This window comes from Boleophthalmus pectinirostris, unplaced genomic scaffold (genome assembly GCF_026225935.1).
Source record: "Boleophthalmus pectinirostris isolate CB_2022bp ecotype Guang Dong unplaced genomic scaffold, ASM2622593v1 HiC_scaffold_19, whole genome shotgun sequence".
NCBI lineage: Eukaryota > Metazoa > Chordata > Actinopteri > Gobiiformes > Gobiidae > Boleophthalmus > Boleophthalmus pectinirostris.
In genome coordinates, this window is record NW_026571140.1 from 12955181 (window position 1) to 12975330 (window position 20150).

Consider the following 20150-nt stretch of genomic DNA (forward strand, 5'->3'; position numbering starts at 1 on the left):
AATACAAAGCGTGGGTGTTCTGCCCCGAGTGGAGAAATATGTTTCTGTTTTGAGTTTTCTGTTTTTTTTACTCAGAGCCACCATAGCTTCTGTATTATTCCAGACTTTTTTCAGTCACTTGCCAGAGTGTCATTTAGCCTGATGTCTAGAAGTATAGTAACATTATGTTAGATGTAAAATATTATCTTATTCATTTGGGATCATTTGTTTTATACTTGAAATCTGTATTAAAATATACAGGGTTCCCAAGGTCATGAAACGAATGTATGAGCCTTTTGTTTAAAAGAGATGACAATAAATGCACTGACAGTATTGTGAGTAGGGGTGTCAAATTATCGCGTTAATTGCGATTAATTAATTACAGTCATATTTAGCGTGTTATGGTTTTTAATCGCGTTAATCTCATTTTTAATCTCTAACTTTACTGTTTCTGTATGCGAGTTGCTTTATTATAAAATCTGTTTTTATGTTTTGCTGGGACAACAACACACACACTCACACACACAAAAAAACACATTTATACATTTTTTTTATTTCGGTAATTCCACTCATTGCCGGAAACCCACACAAAACGCGCGCAGTAAGAGCGATGTAAACGTCATGGAAACGTTGGCGGCGTCAGTCGCACAATGGACGAGGTCGAAGAGCCAGTAGAACAGAGGCATCAGTGCACAGGTAAAAACACATTCGTGTCTTGGAAATTATTCTCCCGACGTGAAATATAAAAGAAAATAACAAATATAATATCGTCACTGAAAACAACCTGCATAGGCTCATGATGTCTGCACTACTGTCCTATAGTGACCTGCCACATGAGGGGACACGCACACAAACACACACACACAAACACACACAAACACAAACACACACCTTCATCATCGTCATTAACCTGAGAACGCGCGGACCACGTCTCCTTCCGTAGTTACTGCGCGGACACCGACGTGCTCCCGTGAGCCGCGTGTGGATCGTGTTTTCTCGCGTACGCTGCATAAACCGCGCTTCCTCCTGTGCGCCTCTAATCCAGAACAAACACCAAGACTAAAACCAGGACTAAACCAGGTCTAAACCAGGTCTAAATCAGGACTAAACCAGGACTAAACCAGAACTAAAACCAGAACTAAAACCAGAACTAAAACCAGGTCTAAACCAGGACTAAACCAGAACTAACACCAGGACTAAAACAGGATTAATCCATTCCAGGACTAAACTAGGACTAAAGTAGGACTAAAGCAGGTCTAAACCAGGACTAAAACAAGGACTAAAACCAGTGATCTCATATATAAAGCTTTTCTCTATCAATAATATTTTTAATATGGTTAAGGAAAGACTGGACTTTTTATTGTCTTTAAGTAGACAAAAGTTATTATGTTCAGATTTCCTCGTCTTTGCTACTTTACAGCAAACAGTTTCTTATTCATGGAGACTTGGGCTCAACAGCCAATTTGGAGACATTTGTTAAACAATAAATGACTTTATAAAGTCACTTTTTTGTTCTATATCAGTCTTTTGATCTGCCACAATAATGTAATAATGAATTTAAATGAAAATACCTCAAATTGAAGGCTTTTCTCAGCAATTTTTAGGTGAGATTAAAATTAGATTAATTAGATTAATTAATTACAGATCATAATTAATTAATCTCTCAATTTTTTTAATCGCATGACAGCGCTAATTGTGAATGTTAAAAAAAATATATATATAATACCAAACCATAAGGTGAGTGGAAAGGGTCAGCATTTCATATTTAGCCCTAAAAGTTAGCTCAATTCTACATGTGTAGAATTCTGTAAAGTCATGGAAAAGTAACTTTAGGTCATGAAAAAGTCATGGAAAAGTTTTTTTTTAATTTTTTTTATTAATTTAACTTTAATCTAAATTTAAGATAATATTATGCATGTATTACATTGTACTAAGCTACTTCACAATGTTTTCTGTAGCTCTGCATTTACTATGTTCATATAAATGTGAAACATGATGATGTTACAGTTTTACAATCAACTCTTCAGTAAATGTCCAGAACAGTAAGAGGTTTCCTGGGTGATTATTGGAGAACCTGTTCGTTATCTGTAAAACTAATCAACCAATCAGAGAGATACATCATCTATATGTGTTAAAACATAGCACTTTACAAGTAAAAAATGGGGGTGTCTTCCGCATTTGAGAAACATGGTACGAATTAGTGTCTGTGATTGGACCATCCCAAATTAGGATGAAGGGTTGTGGTCCCATTGCCACCCTTCAACCCATTTCTCTTGGTCCTGTTGGATTGGCCTTTGCCATAAGCAGTACATTTTAGTCAAAGTTTAAATCCTTTACTAGTACAACATCAGTTACAACCATTTTGCATGAGATAGACCAGGTATCCAACACTGCTTAAAAGGAAGTTTAGTTGTCTCATGAAAGAATTTCAGTAGATACATTTCTGCTACTACCCTCATTACCCAGCAAAGTTTCGAAGAGGTATAATATGCGCCCTTGGGTTAAAAACAACTTTAAAAATGTTAAGACTATATATACGAGATCTCAGTTATATATATGAAGATTACACATGGGGCTATAGTAGGGTTGTCAGCCCCGGGGTAAATTCTCAATATGTCGTATTATACCCTGTCACGGCTCCATAAAATTGGTATTAGAAGAACTGATCAATGTTGGAAATGTCAGACTTTTATGGGTACTTATATTCATGCTTTATGGATATACCCTTTGGTCTTTCCAATATGGAGGAAGGTGTTGTGATACATGCAAGGCTGGTTACCATGTGATTTACCCAAGTCAGCCGGGGCATGTCCGCCATGGGGAAAGAGACGTACCAAATCTAATTTTGTCAACTGGACAAACGTTCTGGAGTGAACTTTCGTCCTGTTGAGAGAATTCAATTTTCTTTTGAGACTTTCTTTTGAAATGGAACCTACCAGGGTGACTGAGGGATTACACAGATACCATATATGAGGCCTGGTTTTAGAAACACCTAATGATCTGACCAGCTTTGACAACTTTATTTTGGACTTCTATTTATTTTGCCAAGTTAGTTCTCACAAAAGATACAACTTGCGGAACTGTCTGAAAACTTTTGCCGCCAGTTTGAATCTTGCTCTAGGCTCACATCCATCGTCCGTTCCAGTCAAACACCACACAAACCGGTTCACTGGTGATCCCACGAAAGCAAAGGAGCTCTGATTTCTTAAACAAACTTTGAATTAAATTATTTGGAGACCTAACCAAGCCGTAACCTTTAGGGAACGGACTGCGGTTTGAAAATTCGACCATTGTCACCAGATGCAAATGAGTCTCCAACAATGTCAGTGACGAGGCAAGTATGTGCCTCCATCTGATCTGTGATAGAGTTGTGTTTTAATCTTTCACACTTTCTCCCTGCGCGATAAAATGACCGCCGCTATCAGCTGACAGAGAATGTCATTGGCGGCGAACAGAGGAAATTGTGCCTTGAAGTTCGCAGTAATTGAATTTGTAAAAGTCATCGTATTACCCTATAATGTGATATGCAGATTCAGAGAGAGGGGCTCCAATTTACAAAGGGGAGAGAAGGCGCTATGAAATTGGCACCATTCCCCCGTCAGTCAGCCCCTCCCTCCTCACCGCACATAGAAACATCCCAATCATTAACTGGGTTTCACATTTCACAAGATTGCTGCCAGCGCTATAGCGTTTCATCCTCCCTGCGTTTCCACGACACCGGGCAGATCTAAGGAGTTTTGTTAGGAACAGTAGGAAAATGGGGCTTATTATTCTACTCCGCAGTGTGACCTGGAAGGATTTGAACGGCTTCAATAAAGTTGCTCACATTTGGTTGAAAATAGCAGCAAAGGACAAAATACTGCAAACTGCAATTCAACAATATGTTTTAGCTGATTCCAAACACGTACCTATAAGTTGGTGTTGTTTCAGTGCTGCATAATTTATAGCCTATTGCAATCCAATCGAAATCGCAAAGGCTGCAATAATTTTAGGAATAGAATGTCCTCTGCAAATTTTTGTTATACCTCTATAAAAAATGTTCTGAAATGCATGATTCTTGTATTAGGTAAATTCAGAGTTTCAGTCTTCTAAGCCCATACCAACAAAATAAAAAGAGTGATTATTGTATTTTTTGGACTATAAGGCGCACTTAAAATCCTTTAATTTTCTTTAAAAATGTATAATACACCTTATAATGTGGTGCACCTTTTGTATTAAATCTGGTTGTGTTTACTGACTTTGAACCGATTTTATGTGGTACACTGTGCTCAAAAATCTGTTAAAATGTTTTAGTATAACTTTGGAAGCCACACCGCTTGATGGTAGTCAGGAGTCTTGCAGAGTAAGTGAGTCAAACAGACAGAATCTAACAACAAGGAGCGAGCTGTTTTTTCAGTGCTCATATCTTATTTAGTTATTATATAGTTAGTTATTTAGTTTCTGTAAAATGTGCAAAATGCACAGTTGTGTTAAACACATTTTTACTCAATGTAATGTATATTTCAGAAAATATATGTAGGAAATTAACAAAAAAACCAACAAAAAAAAACTTAAATTATCCACCCACATACACATTCATAATACATATTCACCAAGACAGGGAGGCAATGCAGGGCGAATTACGCCACGATCTGCCAATGGATCGTGGATGCCTAGGCTAAGGGATCAGTCTCAAGTGTCGTCCGTTTGTTTTGCTGAATGAGCCTTATAATCAAGTGCACCTTATGTATGAAAATAGAAGACAGAATTCAGCATTATTATTGCGCCTTATAATCCAGTGTGCTTTATAGTCCGAAAAATACAGTACCTACTGTTACATTAGGATGATGCCAAAGGTCAAAAATGGGGTTATCCTTAGAGACGAGTTTGTAGAAAGTTCCTTGACATTGACTTTTAACCTGAATCTTGTCAATCGTAGCCATGTTTTGGTTCACTGTTGTTCCTGAATCAATCTCAATCCATTATAATTATCACTGCAAATCAGGCACATTCAAAAGGTATTGAAAACTAAGCAGAATTCGAAATATTCTGCTTAAAACCGTGTCTATCACGTGATAAAATTTCAATAGTTGATTTGCTTGTAACATATCAAGACATGTTTCCTGGCAATTTAGAAAAATAATTTTTGTATTTCAGAATTTCACTAATATTATTCCATTCCATTACCACTTTGAGATTTGAGCAATTTTCACAAGACAAGGTAAGACACGATACTATTTTGACATAATTTATAATAAAAATTGGTGTGGTGCACTTCACAATTTTTTATGTATTTTATTATAAATGTTTGCCGTCATTGTAACACTGCTTTTTGGAACTAGTAAAGAGAGAGAACTAAAATCTTTTCTACATGAGATCTTGTCCCATCATGTTTATTTATGACAAAAATACTGAAAAATGAACTGACAAATGAATACAAGAACTACATTTTAGAACATGTTTATACAGGATATTTGTTGACGTGGAGGAAATTGTGGAGTCTTTGCAATGTGCATTCAAATTGCAATTTTGATTCTAATCTTGCTGCCTTAAAGGTGCATTGTGTTTTCTGGTGGATGGTCCGTCAAATGCTTTTCTTCATAGAAATGTCATTGCGTTATTATGTTATGTTGTGGGATTGTTTTTAATTTTAATCACTGTAAAGCACTTTGTGTTGCATTTTTGTCTGAAAAGCATTCTGTAAATAAAGTTTGATTGGTTGATCGATTGCTATCTGGAAAGTTTATTGTATTATATTGTATTAAATCTTCATCGAGACAAACCAAACCAAGTTACAGGTCAGATCTGTGGAGAGGCAACCCCGCTCATAGACAGAATGCCTGTCTTTCTGAGTATTTTTGAGCTAAACAACCTGTAATAAACATAAGGTAGAACTGTTTAATGTCATACTGTGTAACATTCCAGGCAGAGTAATGACATTTAGAAACAAGCAAGTTACATACTTTAACTAAAATCAGATAAACCTCTTACCTTTTTGGCTGTCAATGACAAAGTTGCCCTCCTCGTTGCCACTTGTGATTTTGTAGGTGATCCCGTCTCCATCGGGGTCCTTCGCCAACACTGTAGCCACCAGAGTATTGGGCCCAGCATCTTCAGAGACAAACGTCCGATATCTGATCAAACACAGATGGAGACATGGTAAGAACACGTGAACGCACACATGCAGGCAGTGCCCCAGGTGAAAATGAGACACATTCACATCTCCTTTGATCAGCCTTTCAAATCAATGCTTAAAGCAGTGTAGAAACGGCAAAGGACATGACAAGGCATCAATTATTTACCGTGAAATGTCATGAATGTAGTGCAGGCCAATTGTGCAGCACAGATAAGCAGAGGTTCATGGGTAGTGCTCAGTTACAGTTACTTTATTTCAAATTTTACTTTTCAATAGTTTTTAGATACCATGCTTTTACTTTTACTTTTGCTTGAGTAATATTTAGTTGAAGTAGGGGTGATCTGATATTTGTCTTGCTCTTTTAGCCATAACCAATATTTCCCAATACTGATATTAAGTTTTAAAAATCTACAGTACAGACCAAATGTATAATAAGTTATTGCAAAGTTTCTAAATTAACATGTTGCTTTTGTAGAAATTACACCAAAATGTATTTATCTGGGATATAAATTCATATTTTCACATCACAAATCTGAAAAAAATATCAATGCCAAATTTTTGCTCTATAAATTGGACTGAAATTGATATATCTGGGGAAATCTTCTGATATAACCTATATTGCTGATAACCAAAATAAATGAAGTAACAGTACTCTCAAGTAAAGGTTTTGGTTACTCTTCCCTTGTGAATAAATCTAAAGGTGGCAAAAGCTTCACGTTGATAATAATAAATGATTTGAACATTTGTATTTCCTCTTTCAGATATTTTATTTTTCTCTTTACTTTTCTACTCTGACTTGAGAAATTTCTTGGATCACTACTTACTTTTAATTGAGTAATATTACTTTGAAGTAGCACAATAAGAATTCTACTCAATATTACTCGAGCATGATTCTTGGCTTCTACATCCACCAGTGTTGGCGTCAGTTGTAGTCACTGTAAAAATCCATACAGGCAGTGAGTGTGTGTTCTCTCAAGCGTCACAGGTTTTTGACCCCCTTTCGCGCCCTCTTCCTTTATCACACCTTTTGTCAGAGTACCTGCAATCTAACAAGTTTCCAAGTGACAGAGTGAGAACACGGAGCAGGTTGCTGCAGCTGCAGGTGGTGAAAACAAGATTCTATTCCCCTGTGATGTGCCCACAGTAAAACAAGAGTTAGAGCGGAAAATATACTAGTCCCTTTTCTGACCAACTCCCTCACTCCGGCAAAGCTGTATTTACACACTTAAGTAGGATCTTTCAGCAGGAATTAAATGAGCAGTTTAAAGGTGCAATATGTAACTTATGGAATGGAATGGCCTGGAATGTTCCACAGTATGACATTAAGCAGCTCTACGTTACATTTATTCAGTTTCAGATAGTTTTGTAGCTCAAAAATACCTACAAAAACAGGCATTCTTACTGTGAGCATGGTTAACGCTCCACAGATCTGACCTGTAACTTGGTCTTGTTTGGTTTCTATGATGCTACAAATATTGAATCCAATACTGTGAAACATTCCAGACAAAGCAATAACATCTCCATGGAAAAAAGAATTTGACGAATCCTCCACCAGAAACGTTACACATGTATTTTTAAACATTTTACCTTTCAGATTTTACTTATGAAAATACATTTGAATCCATTAGACAAAAATATCTCTTGCCCCTCATCTGGGAATATCATCGCATTCTGAACACGACCAATCCGATCCATTTATGTATAATGTCAAGGCCAATTATCCATCTACATATAGATTCAGATTTCTAGATTGTGACGTCAACCTGCCCGGGGACTGCAAGTGGAAATTTGCATGTTTTGAATTAACCATAGTCTGTGTAAATGGACATATCTAGACCACTATCTGCCATGTTCCAAATAGAAAGTGAGCAGACATGTCATTTGGCTCCATCAACTCAAATCAAATTTACTTAATACTGGAAAAAAAAGAAAAGAAAAAAAAACGTTGCCCCTTTCTCGTCATTCCTTCAAATATTTGTATTAACCTGCTCTACATGATCCTGGTGATGTTATTTTGATATTTTGCCCATAAATGAAGACATGAACATTATCAACCAACCAATCAGCAGCTCTCTTTCCATGAGGTCGTCCCTACTAGTGTCAGCAATGGGTTTCAATAACAGCATTGCTAAGTGTCCACCCTGCATAACCAAGGGTGCAGATGGCAAAGGACGTTACCTCCAACACCCTCGCTCCTGAATGGTTCTTTGGTTGCTATGAAACACGCGGTCGGTATTCCAAATATAGAACGGCAGGCCTCGATTGGCTTCATTTGACTGGAGCAAACGGTGTTGGTAAAGTCCAAGCCACATGGTTTCAAAGTGGCCGGACAATTCAAGTCAACGGGCCGAGCTCAATGGCACCCGGTTAGGTACTTCCAGTGGCTGCGGGTTGATTGAGTATGCGTAGTAGTGCTCTTTTCTCCAGCAGATGCTCACCTTGACCAATCAGAGTAAGTGGAGCTAGAGCAGAGCAGAACGAAACGATTATAAAGCGGTTTTTAAGACGACAGAAGGATTTTGAGCTGAGAAAAAGTTTATGATCTAAAAACAGGTAAAAATTGCCTCAAAATCCAACATTTTTGATAGTTGTAGGTGCCCTGTCAACCGAACATGAGCAGTTTGTATTTACACTGCGCTCTATGTCTAAGCCCATGGGATTTTTTCGCTGAAGTACCAATGAGTGTCTACTACGTCAAATGGAGGCAACTACAAGCAGCAATATATTATTATTTTAATAGATCCATGGTAATGTCATGCTCCCTTGGTCCACCCTAAGGCGTATTTCCATTTTTTTTTATTTTTTTTTTATATAAAATCGTACACTGTCTCTGTACAAGTAAACATACCATCTTCCTAATTATGCTGGGATGAACTTTCTGCTGTCAATTTCTGGTGCCGTTTGGATTTTTCATCCATTTGCAGTTCTCTGTGTTGGAGAATACGGTGACCTCTTGTATATTTAACTGAGATATAACTGTACTGATATATTTCTATATTTACTTCTACATATACATTTATATAATTATGCCTTATTTGACACCGGTCTCTTGATATTTTTGCTACTTGTTTTGAATGTATTATTACATTTATATTTATGCTCTTATGTTATGATAATATACTGTGATCTGTGAGGTACTGTGTCCACATAATTTCCCTTGTGCATCAATAAAGTCTAAGCATTCACCAGCCTAAATAACAAGCTGAAGACCCCTAAACATTAAAACCATGCACTTCACGCAGTCATGTTGGTGATCCTTTTGGACTATCATGGGCTGCAAATCAATGGGCTCTATTCATTAGTGCAAAAGTGTAAATCCCACTTCACCAACAGACAGTGAGTTGGACAACATCTTTACTTTAAAAGAAGAATAAATCAATGTCCGTTCCCTGTGGCATACACCCTCTTCTGTATACAAATACAGGACCCTCACTAATATTAAATGCACAGTGCACGCATGCCAATAACTTGCAAGGTAAACTGTGAACATCGTGGCTTCAGGCATTTTAAATGATCAGAAATAAATAGAAATCGTGAGCTTAATTTTATATTTATTTTTGTTAAGATATGTATTTTTCATCAAGAGCTTATCACAAGCTGAGTTTTCTTCTGTAAAGCGAAGAAATCTTTCAGTTTGGTGTTCACATCTTACTATAGCCCTTTGAAAGCAGTTTTGAACTCTCTTTAACACAGATCTTTGAAAAGAGGACGTGCTTGGAAGGCACGTCTGCTCCATTGACTTTAAGTTCGCCCTTTACTTTTTTTGGTTGCAAATATTGGATTGAAACTTAGAACTGTACAGAACACGAAGCACCAGAGCTCAAACACCTTGGGTAAGTACAGGTATTTTTCTCTGACTTCTATGAGCTATATATTTAGGGTTTTATTGAAATGTGGCAAAAATAATGATCAAAAAGTGAAGTCAGAGAATATATCAAAACAAAAAAGGAAGATATATCTTAACATTTGATGGCTTATGGACTTCAAAACTGTGCAGGAGAAGTTAATATTTTTACCTATGATATGATCCAGGCACAATTTGAACAAAGCAATTTTGAGCACTCAGAGAAGACAACTTTGGATTTATGGATTATAGAGTGAAGTGTGAATGAAGCAAAATCTTGTATGTTTGTCAGTTCATAGTTCAGTATTTTTGTCAATTCTTCTGGACTCTTTTAACGGAATCATATTTTTAAAAACACAAATTTCATCTAATAGTGATTGTATGGTTCAGAAGGCTTTTTATGTCTTCAATATGTTACACATAATGCTTTTCAATGGGCTAGTTTGATTTTTATTTTTATGATTCTGGCAATTCACTGAATGCGCAACGCTATGCCCTCACTTTACTCCACTCCACCTGATATGCAGACACAGCACACCGCTAAAACCGGAGGCAAGACACAACCCTGAGTATCATCTGTTTTAAGTTGCTCCCCCTTCAGAGCTCTATCACAACGCATTGGCGTGAATCCCACCATTGAAACTACTGCACATTGCATCAGGTTTGTGAAGTTGTGGTATGTTGTAGTGTATCATGGTTTTGTATTTTTTAGGTCCGGGCACGTTAATGCATTAATTTAGGCGTTAACTAATTAATTAATTATCGCCGACAGTTATTTTTCTCCCCTTAACACAGTTTTTAAAATTTTTTTTTATTGTAAACGTCTGTTGCACACTGGCTTTTATTTTGAAAAAGTCCATCATGAGTGAGCCAGTGTTGCTTACTGCTGCAGCACTTCACAGAAAACAGAGAGAAATAAAGTGAGATAAATAAACATGAATAAGGGTAAGGAACTTTTACACGGCGATTTCATTTTAAATTTCTTCCAGACAGCATAGTCAGCACAACCAAAATAATTTGTAACACTGCAACACTGAATTGTCTTATCACCGAAGTTTCACAGGTCTGAAATATCACCTAAATGCAACACACTCTGTTGATGCCGGCAAATCATTCAACGAAAAAAGTGGAGCGAGGCTTCGGCTGACCACATGAGATGCAACGTATCAGAGCTGTGGTTCCACACATGCATTATGCACATCGCGTGGGACACCAAGAGCTTTCGGGGGCACCACCGCGCGGTTGATCGCTCTTCACTGCATAACAAATGTATGGCACTTTCATTTACATTTCCAATAAAAGTGTGCTATATTCTACTTTTGAATTAATTCATGTAATTAATGTAATTATTTATTTATTTTTTTTACTTTTGCCCAGCCCTAGTATTTTTATGAAAAAAATGCTCAGTATTGGTGACATTGTTTGTGGGCATGAGCATTGTACAGGCTCATACTGCCAACCGTAAGGAGGGTTTGAATAAGAGAAACCACAAGATCACTCAAACAGACATGGATGACTTTTAAAACCACTTCAGGAAAGTTGTATAATCAATTTAAAAAAAACAAAAAAAAAACCCCTAGAAATCTCAAAAAAAAAAAATTGATTTTACACAATACCCCCTCTTTAATCTGAGCACACTGTTGAATACTGTTCAGCGCATTCATAGTTTTCACAAAGTGGGTCATATTGAAAACAGCCGCTTGTCGCTAACTAAGCTGTGACAAACAACAGCCATAAAAAAAAAAAGTGAAGTAGTCCATGTGTTTGGTGTGACTCATCCCCCTGTCCGTGTGTGTGCATGTCCTCTCAGTCTCAGCACTGACTGTCTGACATAACTGTAATAGGCCTACACATCCATCTGCTCCTCTGTCACTCTCACCACCACTGTGCGTTCATCATTCAAACAAGAGACTCTCATTAGAACTAAGGCAGCCGCATTGTCTTCAGAGCAATTCATGATGAGTATAGATTGAGAGGTGCATTCATTATCAGCCTGGGTGTTATGTAGTGTCTGCGTACGCGTTTAAAGATAGCATTAGAAGTAGTTACCGGTACACACAATGTACTTTTCAAAGCACAGTATTCTCTTGTTTTCTTGTATTGTCACTGATGCAACTGCTTATACAAGAAATGACACTGCTTCTAGTTTTGTCTACATGCACACCAAAACCTCTGGAGCTTTAATATTATTTAAATGGCAAATTATTTTAAATGACATGCAAACCCCAAGACAAATGTGAGTAATAAGAAAAACGTGATAAATCTGATAATAATCTGATTTTGAGTGTGCATGTAACCGCAGCCAGTATTAACCCATGGGTAAATGGTCAAATTTTTATACAGCGCTTTTCCACCTTCAAGCCACTCAAAGCGATTTACATCAAGGAACCACTCACCCATTCACACACATGTTCATACACCACTGTACGCAGACACTAGTGGTGAGGTGGGTAAAGTGTCTTGACCAAGAACACAACAAAAGTATTCATCTGCGGGAGCTGGAATGGAATCACTCTGCCAACCTGTGGGCCAGTGGATCGGACCGCACTACCAGTGTTTATGTTGAGCCTGCTAAATGTGTATTTTATCATTTTCCTGTTCGTAAACATGTAAACTGAACATGCAAAAACATACACATCCATACACAAAGACATAAAGACAGACATAAAGCATTTAAAGAAAACCAATCTTGTGCATCATTACTCTGTGTTAATATGATAAACACAAGTTAAAAAAAGAGCAGGTGGAACCATAAACCTCTGAATGATGTTATTATTTCTCCTCAGTAGGTTAATAAGGTGTTTTTTAATGTGATAAATGAAGTCGACTATGATACTTTTCTAGAGTAGGGAACACAGCCTGCTTGTCTCATGGTTGCAATATTGCTTTGCATAGAATGTTCCACACCAGTGTTTCCCACAGCACTTTATAGTTACGTCCCTCCAAACGTCGCAATGAATCTCCGCCCACCCCCTCCTCAGTTTTTCGGAAGCACCGCCTTGCCTAACCAGTTTTTTGTGGGAAACACCGTGTTATTTTGCGTTTCTTTCTATTACAGGTGTTTTTATTGGACAAGCAAACTCTTGAAAAAACAAAAACAAACAAAACAAAAAAACTTGCCCTTTTACTGGGAATGGGATCATCTCTCCACAAACCTGACGTGTAAATTGGCATGGTCACCTCTCCTGATTGTCTCCACAGAGATAAATGTGTTTAAAATTGAATTAAACACTAAATCCCAATGTTTGATACTAAATTGTGTACAGTATATGATATTAGCATTATCATTTATTTGGCAACATTAGTATAAACAAGGCAAATTTGTAGCTTCGCTGATTGGCTGGTGCCTGGACTCGCACATCTGGTGTTTTTGCAAACTGTCTAGTGTATTCCAATTCCTGACCTAGTTACTGGAGAGAAATTAAATTGAGCAGAGGCACTAGGTGGCGCCAGCCTGACTACAAATTTGCAGCTTCCTGGTCAAAAAGGTCTAAATCTAAACAATTTCCAGTAGTTGGTGACATCACTAAAGACTGTCCTCATTGAAGGGGGCGGAGTTTGAAGTGTGGATACCTGTTAGACCAATCACAGTGTTCCTCATTCCCCCAGACCGGGCCCTTCCTCCACTCTCACTCTTTTCTTTAGTCCTCCAAGTAGTGCCCAAGTTAGCAGCTCTATTTGAAATGTGGCTATGGGCGGAATTTAGGTGTTTAATGCCATAATGTGGATAATTCCAAACAAATATTCATGGATTCAAGCAGATGCCGTACCCTCCTACAGAAAAAAAAGTTACACAGTCCTTTAAAATTCAAATCCGAGTCACTTCCGAAGTAATTGAACTTTGGCCCTATAGCTTCTTGAGTGCATCTTCCTCACAGCTGCTTCTGCACCAGAGTCATTTCAGCCCTCAGTGTGCTAGCAGTGCACTTCCCTCCAGATCAATACTCAACTCAGTCAGACGCTGCACTGCACTTCTTTATTATGTAGTTTTAAAGGTACAAAGAGCACATTGATCAAACGGCCCCCACTTATGGTTAGAGGAAGCTGTTTGAAAAGATCATTAGATAATTGCTTGTATTTATCTCACCTGAAAGCCATAAAGAACTCAGGGACTTCTTATGCAATTCTACAGACAATTCATCGCCAAAATTAGAGTTGTCTGCACACTCCAATTTATGCAGGACACAAAGCTCTTTTGTCCCTGCTCCACAAATTAACTTTACGTCTCTATTACAGATGCACAGTGTGTAATTATCCTGCATTCAGATGGCCCTGCTTATAATTAGGCCTATGATTACAACTGCGTACAGTGGTTAATGTTGCTCGCTACAGGTCTATACAACAAGCTTAGCGGACAGAGCTAATTTGTAAACTATTTGATATTCGTATAAGTATTCTAAATAGGAACAGCAGCGGTGTTTAAACATTTAGATACAAAAAGCGTGGACTACACTAATTAGGTGTGTTTACAGAATTTCCACAAGACAATATAAGATCCGAGTTTGTGTCCAAAAGAGCGAGGCAAGAGGAGATTTTAACGTAATTTCTGATAAGTACTTTTCACGATTCAGTTTCCAATTTTTACCTCGCAACATTTTTATTTGATTTTATATTTTTGTTTCCATTTTAACACTGGTTTTTGGAACTGTAATTGATGCAACTCACTAGCCATTTTTGTCCAACCCAAATGTAAACGCAGGGAAAAAAATCTCGTAAGATAATTTTTCTAGTGTGTGCACAATCTTGTGGCAATTTCGCTTCATGAGATCTTGTGGTATGAGATTTTGAACCATTCCTAAAGTAAAATAAATGAATGGCAGACCTACATCATCAAGAACATTGCTATTGTGGCAACTACTGGCTGGATTAGCTTCGTAGGTAATGCGTTTGCCCAGTTTCTGAAAGGTTGCTAGTTTGAGCCCCCCTCCCACCAGTCTTGCCTTCTATGCCTATATGTGTGTGTGTGAATTGCTGAATGGTTCCTCGATGTAAAGCTTAACCTCTGTAAAATAAAAGCACAAAACAAAAATAGGACTAGTATACAGATAGTCCAAAGTTGTTCCTCACTTTCCTAACGCATTTCTACCATGCTAAATATCCAAATTATTAAAGGCAATTCGTTTATTAGCGCTTTTCATAACTTCCAGAGTCAGGAGTGGTGTTTCAGAGTTAACGCAACAACTAGTTGAGCTCCTCACCCTATCTCTAAGGGAGCTCAGTCACACGGGAGGAGCTTGGAGTAGAGCCACTACTCCCCCACATCAAGAGGAGCCAGCTGAGGTGGCTCCTGGACGCTCAAGAGGTGTTCCGGGCATGTCCCACTGGAAGGAAGCCCCGGGGAAGACTCAGGACATGTTGGAGGGACTATGTCTCTTGGAGGGACTATGTCTCTTGGCTGGCCTAGGAACACGTCAGGGTCCCCACAGAGGAGCTGAAGGAAGTGCTCCTGCTTAGACTGCTATCCCGGCGACCCGGAGAAGCAGGAAAAAACAGATGGATGACAACAAATAGCATGCTAACAACACACTCCCTGCTTCTCGTTCAATTAAACGCTCTATATGTGAGGGTTTCATCTGCCCCTCCTACCCCTCCCTTCCCTGTTCTTTCTCTCCTTACCCTATTTGGTTTTCCTGGGCGGACCCCAATCACTCACCTGCTGAGCTCCACTCCTGATCCTCGTCAACTAATCATCTCCAGCAATAAAAGACCTGCTGACCTGCTCTCCAGTGCCAGATCGTTCTGTCAACCAAGTGGTGAACAACTCAGGCTTTTTTTGTGTTTTTGAGCATTTTAGAAGATTTTGACTCTTACCTGTTTTCTTTTATCCGTTCCCCAGTTCTTCCGTTTTGGAGCCAGTCTCATCCCATTACCACCAGTTTCTGTAAGCCTCCGGTCAGCCTCCATCTCCACAGACCTCCCATCTGCAGCCAACCCGGACCCGTCCTGCCTCCCCTGGAATCTATCCCCCCGCCAAGACTATTTTTGTAAATAAAATACTTTTGTTTCCCTCTGCATATTTGGGTCCGACCAGTGATTTCATAACACTATAATTCGATACTAACAGCACACAGTGGTCTCACCTGGGCTTTAACAGTACGGGGCACACTTCTTTTCCAAAACTAGATGGGGGGAAAAAAAAAAAAAAAAGGTACATCCACTTCCAAGGTTCTACATTACACGTAATTTACTCTTGAGAGCTTTTTGCCATGTTATAATGCAGTTACCTCCTCACAAACAGACCTGGAGTTCGGTTTCGTTTCATTCACACATTTGAGTAATCCTTTATTATCTGTCTACATTTCCAAAGCTCAAAATGTTCTGTTCAATCTTGTGATGTCATGTAGTAGTAGTTTTCAAGTTAACAGCTACCTTTAAATTCCCTTCACTAGAGATTGGCAAATTAATTCTAGTGAAGGTGTATGCAGACTAAGAACACACTGGAGCACACCAGAAGGTGGAACAGGGTGTTTTCAGTTTGAGAGAAGAAAGACTGTGAGGCTGAGGAGACGATTTCCTTATAAAACTAAAGCAGCATGGGGAAAGAAGGGAGGCAGAGTGCATTTATATGAGCAAAATCGGAATCAACATGGTCTTTAGCTTCAAAAAGCACCTTTGAAAAAACAACAAGCGTCATTATAGAAGTGTGCGGGGACAGCAGTGGAGGATGCTTGGTACAATCACGACTCTGCAATCACACTCCAGCCGCAGCTCCAGTCTCAATTGGCGAGATCAATGCTGTAATCAACCGCAAGCCGACTCAGACATACTCCAACGCGCTAATTACTTTTAACCTTTTGTTTAACTTTTCTGTGTGAGTTTGTTTCCATCGAGCTAATCCACGGCGCAGTAATGGATGTCTCCCCTCGGCCATTACCTTATGTCAGTTGTGAAAATAAAGTAGTGAATTTAATTATTGAGTTTGGCAGGTTTGCACTGATAAGACAGAGATTTTCAAAAGGTGGAGGGAGTGGATGCTTGTTTGTGTACACACGAAGAAGTTAATGGCTTCAGGGACCTATTGCTGATCCAGCTGATATACAAATCTGTTTTAATATTCATAGCGTTTGCTCATTAATTGCTATTCCGCTTACTTACATTTTTAGGGGCATTGTATTTTTGTCAACAATAGAAGCGTAGACCTCCCCAAATGTTAACAGTTTTATCAGTACAATAGAAACTGTTCCTATACAATTATAATCGTGGCTGGTGGCTTCATTATTGTTCAAATTGATTCTATGTCTGTCTAGTGGCTTATGTAATTAGTCAGGGTTAAGAGAACTAGACGCAAAATTCAAAAGGTCAAAATGATGCGTGGGTTGAATGAATATCAAGTATTTGGCAAGTATGAAATAACAGCAGAGTGAATGGTAATGGTGTAATAATCTATAGCACCTTTCAAGACATCCTAAGTGTTTTAACAGTGCATTATTCATTCATTTATACTCGGTAGTGATGGACTTGCCTGACCAATGTCACAACCAATATTTGGGGAAGACAAAATAGTCCCTATCAATATTTGCCATTTTATTTTAATAAACAAAAATATACATTTATTACAGCATTTTTCCAAACTCAGTAATATTAATTTAACACATTTTAGTTCACATTTTTTTAATTAGATGTTCTGAGATGTAATCAGTGATGTGACGACAGGGTTACCCTTGCTGCTATTTCACTCGCTGCAACAGAGTGATGTCATTAGTGGTGCCAGGAGCCTAAACTGGGGAAGCAGCAGGACAGGGCCAGCACCTGAAGATAGCGGCTTGAGCAGGCGTGAGTGAAGACGCTGCACACCAAACTTGGAAAAACTTTTTAAAAGGAACTTACTTGGCTTCATCTTCAGTTAAACTTGCCTTTATAATGAGTCGCCGTGGAAAAAGAGTGACAATCGCTGCAAGTAATATTCCATGGAAAAATGTACGGACATGACCTCACAAATATCTCATCACCAACAAGCAAAGGGAAATCTGCTACAAACTTTTACATCGCTGTTATCCGGTAAAGAATCATCTTAGAAGGGCAATGGTACATTTTGCAAAGTGAAAAATGAAACCACCTCTCACTTATTTTGGACCTGCCCAGACTCTGTGTGTTTTTGGAAAGAATTCATAAAACATATTTTAGCTGATAATGTCCCCACCAGAGCTGAGACCAAGCCTACGCCCTTGGACTGAATCCAGAAGGGGCTGGAACCAGATGATAGAACGTGAAAATCCACCATCCTAACTAGAAACGATCCCAAATTCTCTAATTCTCGTAACAGTTAGAACAAAATATATAACTTCTTTTGTCTGAGATAAATCATAGTTTGGTGCTTCGATAGCCAATTCTGTAAAAATTCTGCTGTTCTCAGTTCTTTACATAATTTTTTTTACGTGTTTATTTCTGATGCAAACAGCCCACCATACGTCTCCCTGATTGATTTATCTGCCTATCAGTAACACCCTGTGAAATTGGAGGGACAGAACATGGCTGCAGATTCACTCATCTTTGTAACGTTTTGTCAAAGCATGTGGTTCTGGCTCGTCAGGTGAACTAATGGTGAAATATTGTAAACACACCTGACAGACCTTCAGACCACCACTAACACGCACACACACCACATTCATACTTTGCAATGTGGGTCAAGTGTCTTGCCTAAGGACGCGATGACTGGCACCAGGCCCGGCCCTGCTTAGTTTCTGAGATCTGGTTTTAACAAGCTGGCATAGCCACATGGTGTGTTATGTAATAGGGCTGTACGATTTTTGAAAAATGATTACAATTTGTGCTTTGAAATCACAATTCCGTTGAAGATGCAGATTTTAAATTAAGAAAAGACTGAAATATGAATTGCTAAACTACAAGCCTCATGCATTTCAGACGACTGGGTTAGCACATGTGTTTCCTGTGTTGATTTTGTTATTTACATTCCGTTACCCAAAAACTGCACCTTCGCTATTTGATAATTACGGCACTTCAAAATTGTAGTTTGTATTTAAATGCGATATACTGTGCAGCTATACCATTTAAAAATACCTAGGTTGTGTCTGCCACAAACCAACAGTGACATGTCTGGGGAGAGTCCCTGACAAGTTTCCATGACAACATACAAGTGGCACTAGTACATTAATGGGCGTGTGAAGGTGAAGTGACAACCCTCACTGTAGATGAAATATGGTCACTGTGTCACTCTCGCCGCACACAAGAGCCAGATGTCACGGAGAGAAATAAATAAATAAAATAAAAAATACTGCCTGGCTATTTTTCCTTCTCTGCCTGTCAATAACTATCAACATCCCTGGCAGCACTCACTAAGAGAGGCTAGAGAAACTGACTTCACTAGGAGTATGTTGTTTTGCTGAAGGAGAATACCCTGATTGAACGCACAACCCTCTCATTGCGCACCTCTAGTCATTATCGCGTGCTTCCAACTCGGCACAATCAATAAAAATAGGGGCAGATTTTCAGCCTCCGTAATGATACAGTTAATGGTCGTTCTCTATCTGCCCGTGTCCATCACGTGCTACGCTCAAGAGCTGATTCACTCTTAGCACTCCCGAATGCCCGAGAAAACTCACACATGTACTTTTGACATTCTCAAATTGTCCCACTGTTTTTGTGCTTGTGGAGGGTTCACCACTTGGTTGAGATGTTATTGCTTTGCGAGTAATGTCCCATAGTATGTAGGGATGTAAAAATAACTGAAATATCGTGATATCGTATCGTCAAAGTTCTCACAATAATGTGGTGGACCATCACAATATACTGAATTACAGGTCTCTTTGCTTAAATTAAAAGTTATGGTGCAACAATAGCTAAAAAAAAGACAGAAGGAACTACATAGACCATGATCCTTTGCTCCATTTCAGTGCAGACTACAAGACGAAATAACAGTTCTAGGCACTTTTAAGTCTTTGGATTAAGTCTTGTCAAGGCATTTTAAGAGGCATATTCGCAGTTTTCTTTGCCTCCACAAAATATTGCAATAAGAATCGTGAAAATATTGTACCGAGAGATTTGGATATTGTTACATCCCTAATCGTGAGCCTCCCCACCATTTCATGAGCTTTCCCATGATATCGCAATAAATATCGTACCGTGAGGTTCATACCGTGACTATATTGTGAGACTAGGATATCGTTACACCCCTAATAGTATTAAACTAATCCATCTTCATGAGGCAATCAAGCAGGCGATGCCACAGATCAAGTTACTGGTAAGATACAGTAC

At 38.6% G+C, this 20150-nt stretch overlaps 1 protein-coding gene across 1 annotated transcript in view; it reads right to left on the reverse strand.

Moving 5' to 3' along the window:
• Positions 1–20150, reverse strand: part of si:ch211-186j3.6 (neural-cadherin) — a 545061-nt gene that overhangs the window by 292339 nt on the left and 232572 nt on the right. The window contains 1 exon segment of the mRNA XM_055154596.1: positions 5950–6092. Within this exon segment, the coding sequence (XP_055010571.1) occupies positions 5950–6092 (143 nt within the window).